The 10000-nt window shown below is 42.4% G+C and overlaps 2 protein-coding genes across 4 annotated transcripts in view; both read left to right on the forward strand.

Annotated features, from left to right (window-relative positions):
- The window catches only part of LOC143275636 (uncharacterized), a 29405-nt gene that overhangs the window by 15260 nt on the left and 4145 nt on the right, over positions 1 to 10000 (forward strand). The window contains exons 2-5 of the mRNA XM_076579885.1: positions 6620 to 6714; positions 7151 to 7267; positions 8332 to 8475; positions 9398 to 9551. Coding sequence (XP_076436000.1) covers positions 6620 to 6714; positions 7151 to 7267; positions 8332 to 8475; positions 9398 to 9551 — 510 coding nt within the window. The remainder of the gene's footprint in view (positions 1 to 6619; positions 6715 to 7150; positions 7268 to 8331; positions 8476 to 9397; positions 9552 to 10000) is intronic.
- LOC143275638 (cx9C motif-containing protein 4-like) lies at positions 1091 to 4448 on the forward strand. 3 transcript variants are annotated; one of them, XM_076579888.1, is made up of 3 exons: positions 1091 to 1285; positions 2402 to 2567; positions 4023 to 4448. In XM_076579888.1, exons 2-3 carry the CDS (start codon positions 2501 to 2503, stop codon positions 4154 to 4156), a joined length of 201 nt encoding a protein of 66 aa, XP_076436003.1. In that variant the 5' UTR covers positions 1091 to 1285; positions 2402 to 2500; the 3' UTR covers positions 4157 to 4448. The 3 variants fall into 3 exon arrangements, with proteins under 3 accessions (XP_076436003.1, XP_076436001.1, XP_076436002.1); XM_076579886.1 differs by having other exon boundaries at positions 1099 to 1293; XM_076579887.1 differs by lacking the exon at positions 1091 to 1285 and adding an exon at positions 1518 to 1692.

The following is a 10000-nucleotide window of genomic DNA, read 5'->3' on the forward strand; positions in this document are numbered from 1 at the left end:
GCGTCCCGACTGAGTACGGTCAGTGCCGGCCGGGCCGAGAGCGTGTGTGTCAGTGCCGGCCGGGCCGGAGAGAGACTGCGTCGGAGAATTGAATAAATTTGAATCAGTTGAATAAATTTTATTTTCTTAGGCCGGTTAATAGAGTAAGCAAGTAAGAGTAATGCGGCCTTTTTTTTCAGTCCAGCCCTCGAAGGGGAAACAGTAACATAACTTGAACAAAGGGGGAATCACGGCCGGGAGAGCCGAGAGAGAGAGAGAGAGAGAGAGAGAGAGAGAGAGAGGAGCCTTGGAGAGTGGGAATTATTTTTTACCAGGATAATTAAGAAAGAAAGGTAACAAATAAAATGCCTGTAAATGTGTCATGTTGAGTGTTGTTTTTCATAACTGAGCCGACTCAGGCCTCACTGGGTTTTTTTGTTTGTTTTTGTTTTGTTTTTTTGTTTGTTTTTTGTTGTTGTTTTTTTTGTTTGTTTGTTTTTATAGTTGTTTTTTTTTAAACTCATGTCTTCAGGAGTTCAAAAAAAGGCCGGAAGAAAAGAGAAAGACCACAGTTGGACCGTTGCACTGAGCCTACTGAGACACATAGGACATAAAAAAAAAATTACGGGCCTGAGACTCGGGAAGAGAGAGAGAGAGAGAGAGAGAGAGAGAGAGAGAGAGAGAGAGAGAGAGAGAGAGATCGAAAGTCGAAATCGAAAAATCAGGCTTTTTATTAAGGGAAAAGGAATAGGCACTTATCGGTCTGTTTTCATCCCACCCTCGTAAAGAAAAAGTCAGCATGAACTAATATTGGAAATACAGAGAGAGAGAGAGAGAGAGAGAGAGAGAGAGAGAGAGAGAGAGAGAGAGAGAGAGAGAGAGTGAAGACAAGACAAATTCTTTATTATCGAGGATAATCGATAAGCACTGGCGCGCTTTTTTTCATCCAGTCCCCGCCCTGAAACAGGGTCTACACTACACAAAACTACACACACACACACACACACACATATATATAGAGAGAGAGAGAGAGAGAGAGAGAGAGAGAGAGAGAGAGAGAGTAAATCTGCAAATATCATGTTAAAAGTTATCGTAATAGTTAAGATGCTAAATTAAGAAACGATATACTATAAATTAAAGACAAAAGTATAGGGGAAACAGTGGAATTCTAAGTTTGAAAGTCCAAGCCATCGCTCTGCAAGTTTCCGCAACTCTAACTGACGAACAGCAGAAGTCAGCCATTCCAGGGCATGCGCAGTGAACCAGCGTCCTTCACAGCCCAACGGAGCCAGAGTTCGATATCTGTGTATGTTTGTAAGTATGGCAGTTGCTGACATGACGACATACATGCAGTAGAAATGAACGCTTATACCTTGAAAAGGATCATTCTTAAATAATGTGCGAACACGACTCAGATTTGGAGAAAAAAGCAACAGACAAAATGTTTTTTGTCAGGGGTTATAAATCCATCATTCTGACTCAGATAGGTAACTGAGGGTTGCTTCCCATAGGTCTATTTCACCAGTGAAATTGTTCGTTGTGCGTTCAGAGTCTGGTTTAAATAGGCAGTTAAGCAGACTGTTATGAGATAAGACGTCAGTAGATCTGCTTCACCATCTGACTGGTGAAAACTGTGCATCCAGGAACTTTGGAAGACGTGTGTCAGGCCCGATTCTGGATTTTCGAAAGGGCATTAGAACAGTTGAAAAATAAGTAAACAACACACGCACGCACGCACGCACGCACACACAGAGAGAATATTAGACCGTATGATAACGCTTCTAGTGAATAGATGTTAAACTGAAGATTTCACACACAGTATATAGCCATTAAGTTGAAGGACACATCATCACACATGTATGCATACACACACACGCTCACACACACACACACACACACACACACACACCATGGACCTCATAAACCTTCCACAATGACACCACACACACACACACACACACACACACACACACACACACACACCATGGACCTTATAAACACTCTTACAACTCCTGGTATGGCCAGTATGTATGATTTTATATCACAGACTGACATAAGTTTACAGTTTGGCCAACAGCAAAAGAGTGAGAACTGTGTTATCAATGGTTTCTCCAGTGCAATGGGGAATCACTTACAGCTTAGTCTTTTGTGAAGGACTATGACTCTCAAACTAGGAAGCAAAATTGCACTGGCTCTTAGTGCTGCAGCCTTGGGGTGCTAGTTGGCCTTTGGGAACCATCCCAATGCTGACTGTCCTAAAACCCTCTTGGCTGAGAGAGTGGGGATGTAAATTCTAGCCCAGATAGTCATGACAGCAGTTACATCCTCTGCTATTCTGATGGTCATTGTCGAAAACGACTGAATATCGTACTGAGGGAATAATCGGAACAGGCACAGAAGGAATGTTTGTGATCATTTTCAGATGATTGAAAGCTGCTTGTAGAAAGATGACAGTCAATTGAGGAAGGGGTTCCATGGGGTTGGACAGGATTTTTGCATAAGCTCAGTGTACATCAGGACAATGCCTCAAAAACCGAAAGCAGACCCGTGCCAGAAACAAGCATGTGAGATACAGAAATGTCTGCAAGGTTTGTTGACTTACTGTCCTTCAATCATTTGTCACAGAGTCGGGTCATTTCACAGAGGTTTTGAAAAATAATGGTACTGTTTTTGTCTGCCTCATTTTATTTTTGCTCTGTACTCAGATGTGTGTGATCATGACTGTTGATATATATGTGTGATTATGACTGTGGTATTTGTGTGATTATAATTGTTGATATGTGTGTGATTATAAGTAAATATAACTGTTGATAAGTGTTATTATGACTGTCGATAAGTGTGATTATGACTGTTGATATGTGTGATTATGACTGTTGAGACTGTTGATATACATGATTATGATTGTTGGAATGCATGATTATGGCTGTTGATATGTGTGATTATGACTGTTGATATGACTGTTGATATGTGTGATTATAACTGTTGATATGTGTGATCATGACTATTGATATTTGTGTAATTATGACTGTTGATATGACTGTTGATATGTGTGATTATGACTGTTGATGCATGTGTGATTATGATTGTTGGTATGGTATGATTATGACTGTTGATATGTTTTTGTGTGATTAAGACTTGATGTGTGTGATTATGACTGTTGATATGTGTGATTATGACTGTTGATTTTTGAGTGATTATAATTGTTGATATGCATGTGATTATGACTGTTGATATGTGTTATTATGACTGTTGATATGTGTTTTTATGACTGTTGATACTTGTGATTATGACTGTTGATATGTGTGATATGTGTGATTATGACTGTTGATATATGTGATTATAACTATTGATATGTGTGATTATAACTATTGATATGTGTCATCATAACTTTTGATATATGTGTGATTATAAATGTTTATATGTGTGATTCTGACTGTTGATATTGTGTGGTTATGACTGTTGATATGGTGTGGTTATGACTGTTGATATGGTGAGATTGTGACTGTTGATATTGTGAGATTGTGACTGTTGATATTGTGTGGTTATGACTGTTGATATGGTGTGGTTATGACTGTTGATATGGTGAGATTGTGACTGTTGATATTGTGAGATTGTGACTGTTGATATATCTGTGTGGTAATGACTGTTGATATGTGTGTAATAATGACTGTTGATGTAAGAAATTGTGACTGTTGATGTATAAGTATGATCATGACTGTTGATATGTGTGATTATGATTGTTGATGTGTGTGTTGTTATGACTGTTGGTATGTGTGATTTTAACTGTTTTTTGTTGTTGTTTTTTATGAACCTTTTTTTTTTAGTTCATTTTATAACATCAAAACAGAAAAAAAGCTAAACAACACTTTTTCCTAATACTAAATATATCATTTGGTATCCATACATGCCCACATACATACATACATACATACATACATACATACATACATAGTGATTATAACTGTTGATGCATGTGTATTTATATGACTGTTGATATGTGTGTGGTCATAACATCATTATAATAATGTCTGTGATTATTTCAGCCCACAAGTATCAGGAGTCCCAGTGCGAAGACGTCATCAACGCCATGCTCCAGTGCTGTGCCAAGTTCCAAGACCTTGAATCTGTCTGTTGCGCTGGTTTCTTAAAATCTCGGAGAATGGCGAAGATACTGTGACATTTCACTTTATCCTTTTTTTTTCTTTCTTTTTTTTTTTTTTTTCACAGTTGCATGGACTTGTACTGTGACTCACCTAATGTTCATATGTGGACAAATTTCTTTCAGTGTGCTTTCAAAAGACTTGGAGTCAAGAATGCAGATATATGCAGTGTTGTTGATCATGAGGGCATTATATTTGGTTAACTGCCAGCTAGCATTTTGTTGTTCGTTGGTCTGGTGACTGTTTGTGATAATTATATGATGTGGATATCAGAAGAAATAAAAAGATGGATTTTTTAAGCTGATGATATTCTGCCGAGTCTGTTCCAGCATGTGTGTGTGCATGTGTGTGTGTGTTTGCTTGTTTTTTTAAATTTCTTTTATTTTTCTATTTATTCATTTCAGTATAATCATTTCTCTTTTTAATTTTTTTTTATGCCTTTGCATTTATATGTTTGATATGTGGCAGTAAAACCTATTTCTGGAGTTTCTGGTTCTCTCCAGTGTCTAGTATGTTGCTGCTTGTGTGTGTGTGTGTGTTTGTGTGTGTCTGTGTGTGTGTGTGTGTGTGTGTGTGTAGAGCCGACTGAGAGGTGTCTTTGGGTGTTCTTCATTCATTTCCTGTGTCATTCAATCAGGTTTTAGTCACGCTTGTACGCACACACACACACACACACACACACATGTGACATTCTACCTGTATGACCGTTTTTGTTCATTTACCCTGCCATGTAGGCAGCCATACTCCGTTTTCGAGGGTGTGCATGCTGGGTATGCTCATTTTCCATAACCAACCGAACACTGACATGGATTACAGAATTTTTAATGCGTGTATTTGATCTTTTGCGTGCGTATTCATACAAAGGGGGTTCAGGCACCAGCAGGTCTGCACACATATAGACCTGGGAGATCCCTTAACCCACCAGTGCGATGAGGATGGAACTCAGGAAAGTCGGGCTAGAATCCAGTGCTCTAACTATTTGAACACTGCACCCGTTCCATTCCACAACCAGGCAAAGATTTGAGAGTCCCAGAACTAAAGAACCCCGAAACCTCTCGACGTGCGCTTCTGTCTACAATGAAGACCAGTCACAGGAAGAAAAAAAAAAGAAAACAAAAGTCATCTCTTGACGCAAGAAACCGTGATGGAGCAAAGCAGACCAAATTTATAGGCATCGAATTATAAAAAGGTCGTTTGGTGTTAGAATCAATAAAAAATAAAATAAAATAATTTTTTTTAAGTCACAATAAAACTACGACCAAATATCGCACAAACACGCCAAGATAAAAAAAAACAAAAAAACCCCAACCAAAAACAAACAAAACCAACAACAACAAAATGAGTGCACTAAAGTGTGTACTTTCCCTGTCGGTACTTCTCAAGATAAGTATTAAGAAAGCAAACATCCACAGCCCAACTGGAAGACGTACGTTTCTTATCACCAATGCACGCTCTGTTGTAGACATGCCCTTTTCATTTCCATGTCGACTACGTGATCCTTTTATCTCCAGACCTTGAACTTGTACATGGGTGACAGTCCATGTGACCAGTAATTGTTTAACTATTCAGCAGTGATGCTCCTAAATGGTTGCTGACGGGCACAATAGCCGAGTGGTTGAAGCGTTAGACTTTCAATTTGAGGGTCCCGGGTTCGAATCTCGGTAACGGCGCCTGGTGGGTAAAGGGTGGAATTTTTTTCGATCACCCGGGTCAACATAATGTGCAGACCTGCTTGTGTCTGAACCCCCTTTGTGTGAAAACGCAAGCAGAAGATCAAATAAGCACGTCAAAGATCCTGTAACCCATGTCAGCGTTCGGTGGGTTATGGAAACAAGAACAATACCTAGCATGCACACCTCCCCCCCACCTCCCGTCCCCTCTCCTAGCATGCACCCCTCTCCGTGTGTGTGTGTGTGTGTGTGTGAGTTGGTGTTGGGGTGATGATTGATTGCAAAGGAAGAACTTTTGCTTTGCGTGTTGCGTCTGCACGTTTGGGTTTATTATACACACACACACACACACACACACACACACACACACACACACACACACACACATATATATATATATATATATAATATATATATATATATATATATATATATATATATATATATATATATTGTGTTTTTTGTTTGTTTTTGTAAGTTTTATTTGTGTTTATTTCCTCGTGTTAGTCATTTTTTTTTTTTCTATTTGTTCTGTTTTCCTTTGCCCCGCGCGCGCGCCCGTCAGATTTACATCCACTTCAGAACAAGGCCCACAATTAGTAGTAGTTAGAAGGACGCATTTTGCAAATTCGAACCAGAACCCCACAAAACTCCACAACTCCAGAACGAGATAACAACGAGTGTCCTCACTGATTGGTCAGGAGGAGTCACGTGATTCAATTACGATACTGCCCCTTCTTGCCTGAAAGACGTAACACTTGACATAATTGTGCCTGTATATAGGTATTGTGTGTGCCGTTTTGGTGAAAGTCCTTTCAGATCTTTCTGTGGAGCAGTCACGATTCCTTGGACCAACGTCATGATTCTGGCTCTGCTCTTTGCTGTGGTTCTGCCGCTAGCTCTGGGTCAGTGGTGACATTTCGCATTGTTTTGTTGTTCTTTATTTTGTTATTTGTGAAAAACGTGTTGGGTATGATTTTATTATGGTGAATAATGATCATGTGCCTCTTTCATCAGTGTGTGTGTGTGTGTGTGTGTGTGTGTGTGTGTGTGTGTGTGTGTGTGTGTCCAAGTGTGTGTGTGTGTGTGTGTGTGTGTGTGTGTGTCCCAGTGTGTGTGTGTGTGTGTGTGTGTGTGTGTGTGTGTGTGTGTGTGTGTGTGTGTGTGTGTGTGTGTGTGTGTGTGTGTGTGTGTGTGTGTGTGTGTGTTTCTGTGACCAAGTGTGTGTGTGTGTGTGTGTGTATGTGTTTGTGTGTCCCAGTGTGTGTGTGTGTGTGTATGTGTGTGTGTGCGCGCGCGCGCGTGTGTGTGTGTGTGTGTGTGTGTGTGTGTGTGCCACAGGATCGGACGCACCATGCACGGGGCAGGGAGGGACCTGTCAGACTGACTCTCTGCACTGCTCCGGGCACTACCAGAGCGGTCTGTGCAGCGGTGCCTCCAACAGGCGATGCTGTGTGGGTCAGTGCCTCAATGCTCGGTCTCAGTGTCTCGTCTTGTCTTGTCTTGTCTTGTCTTGTCTCGCCTTTTTTCTTGCCTTGTTTTGTCTTGTCCTGTTGGGTTCTGTCTTGATCTTGTCTCGTCTTGGCCGGCTTGCCTTGCTTTGTCTTGCCTTGCCTTGCCTCGCCTTGTCCTGTCTTGCCTTGCCTTGCCTTGTCTTGCTTTGCTTTGCCTTGTCCTGTCTTGCTTTGCCTTGCCTTGCCTTGTCCCCAGTGCCTTGGCTTGCCTTGTCCTGTCTTGCCTTGCCTTGCCTTGCCTTGCCTTGTCTTGCCTTGCCTTGTCCTGTCTTGCCTTGCCTTGCTTTGTCTTGCCTTGCCTTTTCCTGTCTTGCCTTGCTTTGCCATGTCTTGTCTTGCCTTGTCCTGTCTTGCCTTGCCTTGCCTTGCCTTGCCTTGCTTTGCCTTGCCTTGTCTTGCCTTGTCCTGTCTTGCCTTGCCTTGTCTTGCCTTATCCTATCTTGCCTTGCCTTGCCTTGTCTTGCCTTGCTTTGCCTCGCCTCGCCTTGCCTTGCCTTGTCCTGCCTTGCCTTGCCTTGCCTTGCCTTGCCTTGCCTTGCTTTGTTTTGCCTTGTCTTGTCTTGCGTTGCGTTGCGGTGCATTGCGTTGAATTACACCACACTGCGCTGTACTGTATTGTATTATATAGTATTGTATTGTGTTGTATTGCTTTAAAATCACAACAGTATCAGTATCAGTAGCTCCAGGAGGCGTCACTGCGTTCGGACAAATCCATATACGCTACACCACATCTGCCAAGCAACGACATGCAAATACAAGCTGTTATTGTATTGTATTGTATTGCATTGTATTGTATTGAATCGTGATTTTTAAATCACAACAACGACATGCAAGTACAGTACAAGCCGTTCGGGCTGTCTTATTGTATTGTATTGCATTGCATTACGTTGCATTGTATTGTATTGCATTGTATTGTATTGTTAAAAACAACAACCCCACATCACAACAGCGACATGCAAGTACAAGCCGTTAGTGCTGTGTTAACTCCTTCTGCACTGTACTGTGCAGGATCCGACGGTGCCTGCACCTCGCGTGGTGGACATTGCCAGGATGACAGCCATTCCTGTTCCGGATCTTACGTCAGCGGTCTCTGCGCAGGCGCAGCCAGTCGCCGTTGTTGCGTTTCCTCCACTTCCGCCAGCAGCAGTGGCGGTTAGAGTTGCTGTTGTTGCATGCTTACTGAAACTGTATGCTTATGTCTTTATGAATTTTAGTATTGTGTAATTCACGTCCTATTTACGGTGATGACTGGGTGGGAAGAAAAAAAAAGAAGAAAAAGAAAAGAGCACACCAGTAATAATAATAATAATAATAATGGTATTTATATAGCGCTGAATCTTGTGCAGAGACAAATAAATCAAAGCGCTTTCACACCAGTCATTCACACGCATGCATAACTCTAAAACTGGAGAAACTGAAGACAAGGGAGAGGCAGGGAAGGGAGGCTATTTTGGGAAGTGGTGGGTTTTAAGGCCGCCAGACTTGAAAGAGCTGAGTGTGGAGACTTGACGAAGTGAAAGAGGAAGTCCATTCCAATTGCAAGGTCCAGAGACAGAGAAAAAACGGCGGCCAACAGTCGAGTGTTTGAATCTGGGTACACCAGTACTTACCTGTTCTCGAAAATAGTGATGAGGTTTTTGTCTTGTCTTGTTTTGTCTTCTGTCTATCTATCTATCTATCTATCTATTTGTTCAATTATCTCTCTGTCTGTCTGTCTGCTTATCGATCCCTGCCTCACTTGATTTCCGGTTCTTGTTTGCTTCAGTAGTAATATGTGGTGGTCTCTCTCTCGCTGTGTGTGTGTGTGTGTGTGTGTGTGTGTGTGTGTGTGTGTGTGTGTGTGTGTGTGTGTGTGTGTGTGTTGTCGTTGTTGTTGTTGTTTATCTTAAGTAAAATAAACCAATCAACTCTCAGTACTTGAATGATCCTCACCCCCACCCCCCTAACCTCTTGCTCCTGCTCCTCACTCTCCGCCCCCCTTTACCCCTCTCCCACCACACCCCCACCCCACCCCACTCCACCTCTTCCACCTATCTATCTATCTATCTATCTATCCACCCCCTTTCTTCACCAGGCTGCTCAGCAGAGCAGAAGGACCTGTCCTGTCAGCTGTTCCACTCGGCCAACGTGTACGCCTGGCAGGCCCACCCTTCTGGTGTCCATGACAACGCCTTCGCCTACAACAACCTGCGAGACATGTGCAACGGCCATAAGGCCTCGCGGTCCAGGTGATGATGGTGGTGGTGGTGGTGATGGTGGTGGTGGTGGTGGTGGTGATGGTGGTGGTGGTGATGGTGGTGGTGGTGATGGTAATGGTGGTGGTGATGGTGGTGGTGGTGGTGATGGTGGTAGTGGTGGTGATGATGATGGTGGTGGTGGTGATGGTGGTGGTGGTGATTGGTGGTGGTGGTGGTGGTGATGGTGGTGGTGATGGTGATGGTGGTGATGATGATGATGATAATGATGATGATGGTGATGGTGATGCTGGTGATGGTGATGCTGGTGATGGTGATGATGATGATGATAATGATGATGATGATGATGGTGATGGCGATGCTGGTGATGGTGATGATGATGGCGGTGATGATGATGATGATGATGATATGGATATTTATATAGCGCCTATCATCGGTACTGTGCTGTACTGTGCTGTGCTGTACTATACTGTGCTGTGCTG

This window comes from Babylonia areolata, chromosome 30, assembly GCF_041734735.1.
Source record: "Babylonia areolata isolate BAREFJ2019XMU chromosome 30, ASM4173473v1, whole genome shotgun sequence".
NCBI lineage: Eukaryota > Metazoa > Mollusca > Gastropoda > Neogastropoda > Buccinidae > Babylonia > Babylonia areolata.

Excerpts from the sequence above, each read along its gene's own strand:
- LOC143275638 (XM_076579888.1), top strand. The coding sequence starts at position 2,501 with ATGCCTCAAAAACCGAAAGCAGACCCGTGCCAGAAACAAGCATGTGAG. Across the intron at positions 2,568-4,022 it reads GATACAGAAATGTCTGCAAG|CCCACAAGTATCAGGAGTCC; the intron begins GTTTGTTGACTT and ends TGATTATTTCAG.